At 45.0% G+C, this 14,870-nt stretch overlaps 1 protein-coding gene across 1 annotated transcript in view; it reads right to left on the bottom strand.

Annotated features, from left to right (window-relative positions):
• OVCH1 (ovochymase 1) overlaps window positions 1-14,423 on the bottom strand; it is a 34,546-nt gene extending 20,123 nt beyond the window's left edge. The window contains exons 1-13 of the mRNA XM_062601621.1: window positions 14,327-14,423; window positions 13,267-13,385; window positions 12,205-12,302; window positions 9,999-10,171; window positions 8,882-8,977; window positions 7,961-8,118; window positions 6,767-6,959; window positions 5,522-5,642; window positions 4,721-4,854; window positions 3,707-3,847; window positions 3,400-3,530; window positions 2,287-2,380; window positions 483-611 (exon numbers count right to left, since the gene is read on the bottom strand). Of these exons, the coding sequence (XP_062457605.1) occupies window positions 483-611; window positions 2,287-2,380; window positions 3,400-3,530; window positions 3,707-3,847; window positions 4,721-4,854; window positions 5,522-5,642; window positions 6,767-6,959; window positions 7,961-8,118; window positions 8,882-8,977; window positions 9,999-10,171; window positions 12,205-12,302; window positions 13,267-13,385; window positions 14,327-14,423 (1,684 nt within the window). The remainder of the gene's footprint in view (window positions 1-482; window positions 612-2,286; window positions 2,381-3,399; window positions 3,531-3,706; window positions 3,848-4,720; window positions 4,855-5,521; window positions 5,643-6,766; window positions 6,960-7,960; window positions 8,119-8,881; window positions 8,978-9,998; window positions 10,172-12,204; window positions 12,303-13,266; window positions 13,386-14,326) is intronic.
• Window positions 14,424-14,870: the final 447 nt, after the last annotated feature.

Genomic DNA, 14,870 nt, shown 5'->3' with positions numbered 1-14,870 from the left:
AGAGAAGAAATAAGAGTCAGCTCTACCTGACTTGGATCAACAGCTTTGGCTTGTTTCCTCCCACCCCCTAAAAAAATCTCCACTCTGGAAGGGAAGTTTTATTCACCTGGCCCTGCTGAGCAACAGCTGGTACACATTCATGAAATGAAAAAGCAATAATAGCAGACTCACCCCCAGGTTGAAGGCTCTCCTTTATAATGAGATTTTCAAGAGGGAAGGGGGTATTGACTGACAGAATTAACAAGGCTGCTCATTTCAGGCAAAAGTTAGTCATTTCTCAGAGAGAAAAAAAAAAAAAAAAAGAAAAACTTGATTCATCTCCCTTATTCAGAGAAGGGTATTCAGCCACAAGCAGCTATTCCTTTTTAAAATTACCCTGACAGACTGCAGCAGGATTAGTCTAAAAAAATAAGCTCAGGAGTCTAAAAATAGATGTGGATGATGTAGACATTGTTGCACACAGCAAGCGTCTCTCTACTAACCTGAATGAACAAAAGTGAGCCTGGCTCTGAATCCTCTGAAGCTGTTCTCCCCATCACTTTCAAAATGCACCAGCATTGTATTCTCAGGGCTCAGTACTGGTTTAGGAATTGAGAATCCGCAGAGATTAGCTGTGGGAAAGAATAGGCTCTACTTAAGATGAGAAATATCATCACTTAAGCACTTCTGGCTTTAGCTAATCTAGGTTTTCAAAAAAAATACAGGGAAAAAAAGACAATCTGGAAACTTTGTGACTTTCTAAAAGCAAGAACTTTTCCAGAAGACACATTTGACAATGTTCATTAGTTTCTTCTGTAAGTAACCCCAGAAGAAAACAGGAACAGCCAGGATTAGCATACTATAACTATTCTACAGGTACACAAAAATAATCCTTGTTTTTCTTATTGTAATGTTAAAAGTAAACTCAGACAGCTTGAGCATCCTCCACTGCACAAAAACTGCAGACAACTGTATTTCCTGTCATTCGGGGTACAAGCAGAGTCCCTCCTGAATGAGCTATGTGTATAGAGAAAGACTCGTAGCATTTGTTCCTTCCTCTGGAGAGCACTCGGTTTGGAGAACATACGGAGTCCCATAATTAGAGTTGGGCAGGATGCTTGCAGCATATTCCAGAGATTTCCTGTAAGAACCACAATTTCCTAAGGCAAAGTTGCGCTGGAAAGCATTGAGTGAAATGCTTCAGGATGCTAAAAATTTTCCCTTGAAAGATTCCAGATCCTCTTTGGTCAACCTTCTTTCTCCATTTAAATATGCTCATTTTCAATGGAGATCAGATTTCTTTTTCAGGGGAGCTCTGATGTTAATACTTACTCAGCACTCAGTAAACATGTGAAACTAAATTACCACCACAACACAGGGGAAAGGTCACTTGTCAATGGCAAAGCCAGGACAAGCCTGATATTCGGCTTATTTTCTGTAGAGAAAAAAAAGCACCAGTCCCTCATCATCCTGATCTGTCCTTTGAGTCACATATCAGCCTGTGAAGATGTTGCTGAAGTGTGACTCAAGTATCTTTTCTGAGCACCAGATTGTTTTTCCACCTTAAGAACTGATATCAAGCTCTGCTAGAGCAAGTGTAATGCCTAGAAGCTGTTTCTTAAGCAACAGAAGTGTTGCAACATGCTTCAGTTTGGTCCAAACACAAAGAAAATCTGGAAACATAATTCAAGAAAGGAAGATAAGAACATTTTCCCTTATGTTAATTTAAAATTTTAATATTGATAAAAATTGAAGTAACTTTGAAGTGAAGACCTGAAAAATGTTTCCCTTTGAAAGTGTGGCACTATAATGCCCCAGGTTAGCAATTTTTCATAAGTGAAATTCCAGGAGCATTAGTTCAATTCATGAATTCATCTCCATTTGAGTGGAATTAGATACCAATTGGCAGCATTCTTTCACTCTACCTTGAAGTTTATCTTCCCAAGCAACAGTTAGAGCAGAGTTGCTCTTGCCATCTCCTTAGAGCGAGGTACAGCAAGACACACTTGTGTGCTTTGCTGGACCTGCAGCAGAACATCAGCTATGGTCCTGCGTCAGCCCCACAACATCAGCCAGCTCTCCCTGGCAAAGCGCTTCCTTCACCAAAACATGGAAACTCTTATGCTGAGGGAGCTCAACCTTAGCACCACATGCAAGGCAGAAACATCAAGGTTACTGCAGAAGCACTGACCTTACCCTTCCAGTGATATGTCAAGCACCACATTATGGGAGGGAGAATTTTGATGACAAAAATAAGCCTGGTTTTACAGTGAATTCTAATTTAAGGTTGAAGTAATCAGTGCTCACCCAACTGGTTTTCTTCTTCTGCATCACTGTAAACAGTAACTGCATCATAAATACAGCTTGGGCTCAGTTCAACAGCAAAGTCTTCAAATTCCAGCTGCAAAGAGGGCAAGCCAAAGGGAATCATCAAGGCTAGAGTAATAACTGAAATACTTAACCTTCTTAACAATGGGCTGGAGAATAGTTTTATTTAGGGAAAATTCAGGCATGACTTCTCTTGCTGAGGGGTCACATTCTGCATCTAAACACTCTCTCTGGAGACCTTGGCCAGACTGTCCCAACTGCTCCCTCTGTGCACAGGATGAAGCAGGCTTAAGCTTTGCCTTAGAGGATTTCTCAGGCCATCTTTACTGCATCATACTTTTATTACATCTTTACTACAACACTCAATGCACTTCCAAGGAGTGTGTCCCCCATATGGAGTGCCCTTGCAAGAGGGCTTTGAAGTGTTTTGGGGGAAATGGGGAGGAGGTTTCCACCTTCCTATTTTTTTTCCAAACAACAAACTCTTATAAACACAGCAATGGCAACCCAAGTAACAGGTCTGCGTGCCATTGAATAGTCCTAGGTTTAAAACTCTTAGCCACCACAGTAGCTTTCAATAATGTGAGATGACAACGTAACTTCTATCACAAGGTGGAACAGGTTTAATAGGATGCTCACTGCACACAGTGACAGGTACGAGAAGTACAGGATGCTGGTACTATGATTGGGAACTATTAACACACAACTCGTGTACAGCAAGAAGCAAACATCTTGGTACGGAGCTAAGGAGTAGCTTAGGATGGTGCTGAGACACTGCCTTGAGGAAAAGGATGACTATGTTGCTTGCAGCATGATCTCTACCTTTCCCCCCAGACTCTGGGCTGGACTTCAAGATAAAGCTATCTGTAGATCAGATTGGTGCCTACAGACTTCAAGCACTTATTACCATCATTATGGAGCAGTTAAAGCAGTGCCTAATTGGCAAAGTGTGCCCTGCAAAGAGTTGGTGACCTGGAAATCTTGCAGTTTACAGGCTTGCATGTCACAGATGTTCCTGGCAGGATTTTATTGAACTGCTTCCCTGAATAGCTCTTAGTGCAGATATTTAAGCACAGTTTCTCCTTTTATTACCTTTACAATGTACTTTACTGGAGCCTCAATGAGCCAGTGGCACTTTGTGTTCCTGGGATATAGACCAGGGTAATTAGCAGTATCAATCTTCCCCTCTTCCACTAACATTGCCACACTTCCACAGCCTGAACCTACAGACAAGAGGAGACAGATTTAATAGATGAAATTATACTGTATTTTTTTTAATTAAAAAAAAAAATCACCTCAACAGCTTGATTTAAGGCACTCAGGCACACTGAAGGTAGTTATTGTTTTAAAGGGGTCAGAAAGAAGCTGAAAGGAGTTTTTACAGCATAGACAAGGTCACCTGCTTCAGATTCCTTATGGATGGCTGTGAAGGTGAGCTCAAAACCACGGCCAGTGTTGGCTCCATCAGAAACAAACTTGATGGTGGCTCCGTCCGACTCTATCAACAGAGGGGCTGGTAGTATATCCCCACAGACCTTACCTGAGGGAAGGCATGGAGTTGGTGTTAAGGGTAGACAGAGCATGCATTTATTCAAGTCTTAGCAATTCATTCAGTAGATCCCATTGTGAAGGTCTCTTCTCACACTGAATAGACACACTAGCCTTCCTTAGCTGCCTGAAAATATTTAGAGGCTATAGAGAAAAACTGAAGAAATGAGACTTCAGTCAAAACAGCCATATCAATATTCCTGGATGATGAATTGCATAGACTAAGGACTACTATTGGACTATTATTAGCATATTGCCATTAAAACTAAGGTAGACTGGAGAAATAGACAATATTTGCGTGAACCATTTAGTCCAAATTCAGAATCAAGAGCATTTCAGAGGCACAAGAGACCACTTTTCCTTTAGTGTCCTCTCTACAGTTACTGAATAGTCTACATATTTGTTCTGCCATTTAATCAAATCTGAGACAAACAAAGTTTGTCACAGCCAGACTTAGTTGCATCTCCAACACACACAACACCTGCTGGCTACATTAACACACTCCAGCATCAGAAAACTCACCTGGGCACAGATCAGCTAAGCAAGGCCAAGCACTCAGTTTATTCTGCTGTTCAGCATTCATAGTTGTAAGGGAGACAAAGCAGATGAGGCACAGATTTGTGCACAGGTGTAAGACATTGAGACACTTTAGCCAACAACCTTCCCCTGGATGCCAGCACAGGTATGAGCATGTGCTTCAGTCCCACCTGCCTTGCTTCATTGGGATGTCTCTTCTCACTCAGCTAAGATTGCAATGCAAAATACAAAAGGCTTCTCAAAAGCTGGCTAACTTTGCTGTTATTCATGGCAAGCAATGACAAGAGATTACACCCAGGAACCCTCACTCCAAGGCACACATACTTACTGATTAGCTCTCCTCTGTTTGAATAGAGGGACACATAATCGGAGTCACATCCAACTTGGCTGTCTATGTCTAGTCTGGTGAAGTGTATCAAGATGATCTTGTCTTCCGGCACTGTTATATTCCAGATGCACAAGCTAGAAGCAAGCAGTAGTAAAGGCATATATCTGCATGGGTGAACTTAGCCCTTGTTGGTCCCACCTTTGGCTGGGAATCTCTCTCCAGTGACCACTTCGCTGCTAGCACAGGCTACAGGTTGATGACTGATGTCACCAGCTTTGCCTGGCAAAGTTAGTCTTCCCTCTTTACATGAGCTGTCTGGGAAGAGAGTCACCAATAGCAAAGGATTGCTATGAATTTGCTCAGAGCTGGTTGGGGACAACACTTCTTTACAGCAGCTTTGTGTTGTACAAAGGACATGCTGCCAGCCCAGGTCATCTCATTCCTGTGTACCTTGCAAGAGCTAAAAGCTTCTTAGTGCAAGTTAACATAAATATGATCAGACTACAAAGGATAAAGGATAACAGATACCCAGCCACGATTTTATGATCATGGCTCATGTAGAATCTATATTATAAACAGACTTTGTGTCTTCCTGTCCTCGGGGATGTCCTGCCCAGCAAACGTAACAAGGGATTTGCATAGCAGAGAACACATCCACTGTAATCCAGACACTGCTGAAGGTGATTCCATAGCCAGCATTGGGCAAAAGACCAAGAGTAGTCAGGAGTGCTTCTGAACACTGGAAAATGTTCCAATAGGCGCTCTGCAGAAAATCAAGCAGTTGGCTACCAGAGCAAATACCTGTTGTCTGGGTAATTATCGTCCAAGGACTGGGGATATTGAACACGACCACTTTCTCCAAAAACCAGTAGACCTTGGGAACCGCACTGAGCTGGCACAGGAAGAGGGCTTGGCACAGCAGCTAGTGAGAGAAAAGCACTGTAAGGGATATTTCAATACAGGCACTACTGGTCAAGGCACAGGCTATGCCACTACAGTGGTTTCAAACACAAAGTGCTTGACATGCAGCTGAGAGAAGTCTCGATGCTAACACACAATTTCTTCCCAAAGTTCTATTTAAAATCCCCTCAAATCCCTGAAGCTATCCTGCCAACATGGTAGGCCTGCATTCACTTAGCTGCCTCCAAGTTTATTTTTAATTAAACACTCTTTTAATGTTAGTATTTCCTTTATCACACAGGCATTTGATCTGTGTGAATCCTGATAGTTTAGCTTTGCAAAGGCCAACACTGCCACTTTGCAGCCACATGGTTTCTACTCCTTGCAGTTGTCATGCCCAATTAAGAGGCACATCCCTAGCTGCACACAGTCACTTTTAGAAAGCATAATCATTAAGGAGCCCTAGCAAAGCTGCAATAGGTCAAGTATTATTTATAACCAACACCCCAGCTTTGATGGCTATGATGGAAATAATGACATCTTTTTAGTAACTTATATTAGCACTACATTCATCTGTAGAGAAAAATACAAGTAGCCTGCAGGGAATGGCTAGACCCATCCGTGCTTATAGCTATAAAAGGCACTCCTGATGAACTACTAAAACTGATGCACTTAATCCAGTGCACCTCTTCCCATACGCATTCAAAGTTGTATTTGATTAGGAGATAACCCCTGATCAATCCTGTGTGCTGTTTCAGGAACACAACAGCAGCTCAGCTCTCTAGCTGGCAAGCACTCAAAGAGCTTTTATGAGAACAGGATGAGTATTCAGTGCTCAAGGGACACTCCTGAGTTAGGAGGACTGCATTCATCCAGGAAGAGGGCAGCCTGAGTAGCCTTCTGCTTTCCACCTCAGTGGATGTGAAGGTCAATGCTGCTATCATAACTGTGCTTCTAAAAGGGTAAGTATCTATTCCAACCTTTGTTTCTACCATCCCAAATTCAGAAAATACTTTGCTACTTATGAAGTGGGTGGAAACAAAACAGAAGCAGTGTAGGTAGAGGGAGGAAGGCAGAAAGGGCAGGACAGTTTTGAATCTAAGGTGAACATATAGGAGAGAAAAGCATCAGGATACTCACACCTACCAGGTATCATATGCTGAGCAATGAAATCCACAAATGCAGCCACCCTGGAGAAGATGCCTGGGGAGCCCCGGGCCACAGTGTACCTCTTTGGGGTATCCCAGCCCCTTGCACAGCCGACCCCCCAGGACACCACACCAACCAGGGTCCAGGCACCACTTGGTCTCATGCATACAAGGGGGCCTCCAGAGTCACCCTGTTCATCCCAACAGGAAAGAAAAACACCAGTTATTCACATGCCAGCAGGTCATGTCTTTGCCAGGGTTATGATAGGCCAGCTGTACCATGGAGGCCAACACAACTTTGCTTGTGCTGCCCCAGTCACCTGGGCCTGGCATGTCTCATTCAGCTGCATCAAATTGTCTAATCAAGCCAAGTCAAGCTCCATTGCTTCGCTACCCTGATCTGACTTGCAGCTTAGCACTCTATCCCTCCCCTACACACCCTTTTTTTTGTAAAGAGTTTAAAAGCGAGAGCTATTGTACTAACACCAGCTACAGCACAGCCTTGCAAGTGTTTGTGCAAGCTATGAGCTTCTAAAACTACCTCTTAGTACTAAAAATAGTACTAAAGGCAGCATTCATGCAAGTACAACAGAAGCAGACTAGTGACAGCATGGTAGACAGCCTTTCCAAGGTCAGGGCAAGACAAAACCCACTCCTATAAGGAACAATACAGGGAGGACTGTGTTGAGCAACTCCAGTCCAGCACTCCCACTGGGGAGCAAGCTGGGATCAATTTATCATGTAGGAAAGCTTTAGTGCATGTAGTGGCAGCACCAAGGAAAAGGTAGGAATTTCCCTCTTTCCATCCTCATAGTAGGACTGCCCATGCCAACGCCCTCAGTGGCTGCATGGAGTGCCACCAGTAAAGGTTCCTTCCAGTCCAAGCATAGGTGGTGGCACCTGCATGCTGGAACAAGGTTCCTCCTGTTAGCAATGCCCAGGGCAGGTCTGAGCAGCAGAGCAGTTTCACTTTGGTTTCCTGCCCACATCAGTATTCCCACTAGCAAAAGACTCCTCCTGCTTTTGTTATCCTGAAGCTCCTTGTCAGCTTTCTGCTGAGCAAGGGCTTTACAACACTGTCAATGCAGCCTTTTTCCTTTCTCCCAGGAGAAAGATTTACTGGCGGAAAGGATGGTCCTGCTGCCCAGCAGGAGTTCTCAGGGCACACAAGTGGCAGGGAACAGGCCATTACCTTACAGGCATCCTTCCCACCATCAGGAAAGCCAGCACACAGCATGGAGCTCTGCTGCAGTGGTGGCAGGTTCATCTCCCTCAGCAAGGCACCACAGGTCTCACTGTCGATAAGGGGCAGCTCCACCTCCTGCAGCACAGGAGCCGGCTCCCCAGCATCTGTGGGAGCAACAGGGCCATCTCCAGCACCCACTGTGGCTGCTGTGCTCTGCAACACAGCTCACCCCACCAGCCTGAACAGCAGCCAACACCATCCACTTCTGAGAGCCACAACCAACACCATGAGTGGCTGGGGTGCTCAGTGCCCATTGCCTGCCTGCCATGTTTTGAGGCAGTTCAGGAACTGATGAATAGAGGCACAGAACTATGCAAGTAAATGCATTGGTTTGCCTACAGCTAGTGCAGAGAGAAGTGCCTCTGAACAGGGCGAGAGCAGGACACCTCCTTGCTGGGACAGGAGGGAAAGGAAGATGGAACTGGCAGAAAGCAATGCTCACAGATTTCCAGCTTCTTTGAAACCTGTCAAAGTTCAAACAAGTGCAATTCCTTTGAGGAAACAGACTGTCTGGAAAAGACTGTGTAGAAGGTTGTGTCTATTTTAAGCATGAGGGAACTATTCTCCCTTTTGTAGCACCTTGTAAGGACAGTTCTGTTTGTGCAAGGGTTCAGCACCCACTCATGCATATGCACAGCATCACTGCAAAGTGCAGCCATCACTAATAGTCCCGCGATCCTACAGGGGCAGGAAAACACTGATCTGCACACCCCTGCCAGGCACCAGTCCTCTGACAAGCAGAAGAGACCTTTAATTATCTATCTAGCAAGAGTTTCCTTGTGTTTCTATTTCTAAAACAAAATGTCTCTCTCATTCATTACCTGTATTCCAGTAATTGCCACCAAAAGCCCCTGCTATTTTACTCACCCTCTGACACCTTGCCCCAGCCGCTAGCCACACACAGGGTCCCAGCCTCATAGTCTTCATCTCTGTGGGGAAGGCAGATAGGGTGAACCTCACGCCCTGCAGAGGAAAGGATGTGCAGGTGAGCACATGAACCCAATGCTTCCAGAAACAGGTCTCATAACAGGCACAAACAGCACCCTTCAAATTGTGCTGTTCCAGTCTTCCTTCCCCCCAATGCTCAGTCACACAAATATTTATTAAAAACGGCAACACAAACAAGCTTACAAACGTTAGTTGCATTTAGTTGAGTTTATTCCGAGCCACGTCAAATTCAGACTGAGATCAGGAAGTTTGTTAACTGCCTTTAAATGTTAACATAAGGGCAGGAAGCAGAAGGATAGTTGGGAAGAGGACAGAAGAGCAGATGTGAGGTCAGTGCCATCTGAGGTGGTGCCTGGAGACAGATTGACAAAGGTTTATCCTACGTTGGCTGATCTGCTGTCCAAGAGTCAGTCAGCTGTGGCCAGATGGCTGCAGCTCTGTATAACCCAGAGCAACACCTTCCAAAAGCCTGGAAGACCAGAAACTTATGCCACCTCCCTAATACCCAAACGCTCAGATTAGCTCCAGACACTTTGCCTTTGCTGGAAACAGCACTTAGAGGGCAGGGTTGAATCCAGCCCACTTCTCAGTTGGTAGGATGCTGGCAGTCCACTGCTAACAAACAGCACAGGGTCATGGCTAAGAGGAAGCTGACTGCTCTCGGGCAGCTGGCAGAAACCTGGCATTGGCACAGCAGGGCTCAAGGAAACACAGAACTGGCACAGCTTGTGCAAGGGGAGCAGAGGCAGGCAGGAGCGTAGTGCTATAAAGGAAGCAGGGGCACGTCGGAAGCACAGTCCCTGACCCAAGGGCTAAACTTTCCTGACAATTAATCAGCAAAGTCACTAAGACTGGATTAGAATTACCCTAATCAAATTACTCTGATGGGAATTAAAGTCATAGCTGCAGGGACATATCTCTAGCCCAGAGACACAGAGAAGGAAGAGAAGTGTTTCCTGGAGTGGCAAATGAGATTAGCACTTTCACTGCACAAAGCATCCTCCCACGGCAGCCGCCCACCCTGGCTGAGGCTCACCGCACTGTGCTGGGCGCTGCAGGCGAAGCACTGCCACATCACAGTCCATGTAGTGCTCCTTGTTGAACCCCGGGTGGATGGCGACATGCGAGACAGGGATGCTCTGCTCCTGCCGGTCTGCCTGCCGGAGGTGGTGCTCCCCCACCGTCACCACCAGCCTCCCCAGGAGCTTCCTGGTGGAAAGGGACCTTGTTACGGAGAGAAGGGGGCTGCAGCCGCAGGGTGGGCTCCCTCAAGCAGCAACTGCGCATGCACAGATCCCTGCCCAGATGCCAAGCTTTGACCTTCTGACACCATCCCATGCTTGGGAGCTGGGGCTGGCCCTTGGCAATGGGACATTTCACTGGGCCACTGCCTCATATTAGCTTTTTTGTTAACTAAAAGGGTATGAGTTTTGCTTCATCTGTTATTCATCAAGCCACTATTCATATCCAGGCAGGACAGAGCTGCCAGAAGACCAGGGAAGGTCCCAGCAAATTTCTCTATAGCTGGTCTTGGACAGTGAGAAAGTACAGTTTTACCTTTTGCCCTGGGCCTCCCTCAGCATCTATGATGTTTCAGACACCTATGACAGGAGACAGTCTGCAGCTCAACCACTCTTACCTGCAATCTGGGATCCTAAAAGTCACATGAGGAGCCTTAAAAGCAACAGGAATTGAGTGCCAAAAATCATTTTGATCCCTTACATCCTTTCTAATTTTGTTATCAAAGCATTTAGGAGATGAGCAGACACCTACGTTTAAGAGCTTTATGATTGTTTTAGGCAAATGTATGTAGTTTGAATTAACGCTTGACAATTATGTTTGTTGCATATTTTATAAACAGTATAATGTCACAGCTAAACTTAGAGCAATCAGTTCAAGCAGAGCCAAAATGCTATTCAGATTTCTTTTCACAATTAGGAAGATAATTATGCTATGAAAGCAGTAGCATCCAACAAATAGAAGGGCAGAAAAATCAGATCATTACTAAAGTATTTCATTCTTCTCTTTGGACTTCAGTAAGCACACTGAAAAGCTGTAGTAGGACAGTTCTGTGCTGAGCAGGAGACATGAACTGGATCCTTAAATCTGTCATAACCTGGGACTGAGATTTGAGAGGCTCTTTGTCCCCTGCAGGAGGCAGACGTACTACTTATCTTTTCTATTTTAGTTGTCTGCATCTCCTGTTACGGGCTCACACAGCACATCAGCTTGCCGCTGCATTGTGTTAACTAGAGATCTTGGCAATTAGGGCTTATTTAGAGGTCTACTTGAACTATTACAGAAACTGGACAAAGCCCAGACCCAAGACAACTGTCTCTTCCCTTCAGATCTGCTGATGACACAGCTCAGTTTTAATCTCAGGAGACTTCACTGGCACAATGAACTGTTCTTGTACTTCCCAGTAGTTTGTCACCGGGATTGCCCAGCAATGCAAAAAGCTACAAAAGATGAAAACTAATGCTGCAACAGTTGTGAGTAAAAGCACTGGCTAATTTTGCAGTGAATATTAAAACAAGGAGGTATCTCATAAGCTTGCACATGAAAGTTTTTTACATCATGGCAATTTTCTCATTATTCAACATCAGTCCTTAAAAATGGTGCTCAAGTTCAATAAGACACAGATGTGAAGCTGACTGGTCTGCAATTACATTATAATTTATTATAAAAGGGCTGGCAAAGGTGCCGGCCAAGGCATTGTCTCTGCCCATTAAGAGGTCTTTAGCATGCTTTCTAAAGCTGGTCCTGCATTTAGAGTACAGAAGCCAATGTGACTGCTATGAGTAATAGGACAGCTGTCAGGGCTGATTTTACTTTTGATTTGTAAGGACTTTTCACTCTAGACTATTCTGAAGAATTAACTACCTGTCTGAATAAGGGAGACTGAACTCAGTGAGCAAAATCCAACTCCTAAAGCAGTCTTTGGACTTAACAAGGCTTTTAAATCTGATTTATAAACTCCCTGTGCAGGAGAGCCCTCTCCTGGGTCTTTGGTTCTCCATGTGTTTCTCCCTAAGCAAGAGGGTGCTGTGGGGAGCACAAATAGCTCTGGAGTGACCTGCTCCACAAAGCTGCTTGTTGTGGAGCACTAGTCCCACCAGACCATGTGGGTGCCATTCCCTCGCTAAGGAGGAGGGCATACCAGGCTTGTGAGCTGCCCTCATTGTAATGGTAACTTTTGCTGTGAGAAGTCAAGAGAGAGTTAGGAGGACAGACTGACTTACTGCTCCAGGTTGGCCACACAGTGAGCTGCAGTGACAACCACATCTTCTCGGACTAGACTGCCGCCACAGAAATGGAAACGACCCAGTTTGAGAGAGACCTTCAAAGAGCCAGATACACTTTGAGATGAGGCAAGTTGTTTCCTCCTCAAATGCTAAGCCATCAAAAACCAGACCCTGCATTTTCTTCTCAATATTTGTGTAGTACTTCCAGCCACTTGGAGCCCAGGGAAGCCATTTCTCAGCTGTGGCTGACTCTCAACACCCACCTTCAGTCCCACCAGCATTGAAACTCTGGAGTTCTCAGAAATGGAGGCAACTGGACAGAGGTCTCACTGCTGTAGGAACCTCCCCACAGCTCAATATGAGAGAGAATCCAGAGGATCCATCCCCCTGACCTCAGTACCCTTCCCTCTCCCACCACCTCCTGTTCCCTCCAGCTCTTTGTGCTGCTGCATGCATGCATTTTCAAGAGGCTACACATATAGGGATAGGGCTCTGGGGAGAAGGAGGTGGCAAATACCATTTGCCACAGGTCTCTGACTTAGCTCTAGCAACATGCAAACAAGAAATAGCCATCTCCTTCACAAGAAAAGTATTACATTTGGTTTCATTTTAAATAGAACCATGTCCTGCTAAGTTACTTCTAAATCATAGCTCCATTATCACTCAGTTTCTTCATTACAGGAATGCAAGTCATTTGGGAAAGTAATATTCTTCTGTGGCAGAAACTGGAGAGGAGTCCTTGTTTCCAGTTGCTGCACCTTAACACCCAGCAGATCCTCAGCTGATAAGCATCACAAAAGCTCTGCAGCAACATGAACTCCCACCAGCCAGAGATGTCACCCTAACCATTAAATCAGCTCAGGCCCTCCCTTCCTCAGGGGTTACTGGAGGAAGAAAGGGGTCAGAAAGGGGGAACTGGGCAGGAGGAACTTCTGAAACAGATCCTACTCCTGAGCAAGCAGCATTCAACAGCTTGAGGAAAAATGAAAGATTGCTCTTGCCTCTCCTCCTTCCTTTCACTTTCCTGTGAGAATGGGAATAGTGCATTATAAGACAGACCTGCCAAGGCTGTCCTCCAGGCACAGAATCTCTCCCGCCAACAATTCGAGAGAAGGATCTAAGTGGGAAAAAATCCTCTGGGCTCTTCAAATCAATGGGACGAATTCCACATTTCAGTCCTGCATAGAAACGAACAAGAGTATTTTGCAGTGAGACAGCCTCCCATATGCTCAAAAGTATCACCTCAGGCTTCAGGCTCTCCTGGAGGATGGGAAAGTGATGGGACACATCCCAGGTGTTACAGCTTTCCTGACCCCAGCCTGAGCTCCATGCTGAAGGCAATTATGCAGAGGTTAAAAAAAAAAAAAACAGAAATCATATGCCTTGATAAAAAGCTGATGTATGCAAAGCTAGGTCTCCTGTGAGGTACTTTTATGCTGTGTGTACAGTCATAAAAAAATCTAATTTAGATTTCATCTAGTAACCTAATTATTACTAATAAAATGCAATTGGGACTTGCAAAATTAAGTAACAAGTACAACAGATAAGGATGCCATCTGACTTTATTCAAAGCTTATTATCTTGACACTCCCACATCTAAGAAGTGCCCAGTGGCATTTAACAACCAAAGCAACTAAAGTAGTCTTGAAAAAAACCTCATCTCTGAATTGAGTTGGCCTAGCACTCAGTCTTGGCTTCAGTCTGAAATGCATTGCAAGGAGATAAAGCTTTTTCACATTGCTTTTGGCACCGACTGTGCCTCAGAAATGTGGATGAGCAGCACAGGGAAAGTTTGACTTAGAGTGGAGGCCAGCCAGGGATGTTTGGGTCTGATTAAGTTTTAGATGCTTCAGCAAACTGAGCAACTTGAGATAAATTTGTTGCCATTTCACTTACATTTTCTGAGAAAAAGCCTAAATAAGAAAAATTAATCCTCACCCAGCAGGGATGTACTAGATATGCTTGATAGGCCTGCCAGACCACATGCTAGGGTGGGAAGGAGAGGGGTGCTCTACCCCACTCAGCTGCACAACATGGTAATCACAGCAAGCATCATTGCAAAGGGCTATTTTAAATACTTGCGGCACAGAGAGAAGGAACTGCTTGTAACTCCTCATACCAGGCATCTGTTTCTCCAGGCTGGATGGTTTGGAAAGAGGGGTAGTTTCAGGCTTCTGGCTCCTTTGCTGAGAAGAGGACAGCCACTCTTCTTCCATTCCTTTCAGCTGGCTTCTGTCTAAAGCTGCACCAGCTGAAATTGCTCTGTTAGTTCACATCCAAGGTTTTTTCATGACAACAAGCCAATAGGTGAGGATTCCCTGCTCTCTCCCAGGCCAAGCCCTGGGAGACCTAGATACGAATTCAGTTTTCAGCCATACAGAGCACAAGCAAAACACCACACAGGATTCAGGAGGTATTCACGTTGTCTGCCCTGGTGAGAGTGTTAGCTCCACCAGAGTTGCTTTGGATTAGTAATCGTCATAACAAACCAGTGGAGAAGATTAAGTCTGGCTCCTAAATGTCACCAACTATCACAACACCACTCCTCCAAGCCACCCCTTTATTTTTAGGTTGTATGTCTTCTGTGCAGATTTAAAGTGATTTTTTTCTCCTTGCTTAACCTTTCAGTCTGGATGACAGCATTAGACAGCCTGCAGAGCTTT

The sequence above is a fragment of the Rhea pennata genome, chromosome 1 (assembly GCF_028389875.1).
Source record: "Rhea pennata isolate bPtePen1 chromosome 1, bPtePen1.pri, whole genome shotgun sequence".
NCBI classification, from domain to species: Eukaryota; Metazoa; Chordata; class Aves; order Rheiformes; family Rheidae; genus Rhea; species Rhea pennata.
Note: the sequence above shows the minus strand (reverse complement) of the source record. Positions and strands in the feature narration are given on the sequence as shown.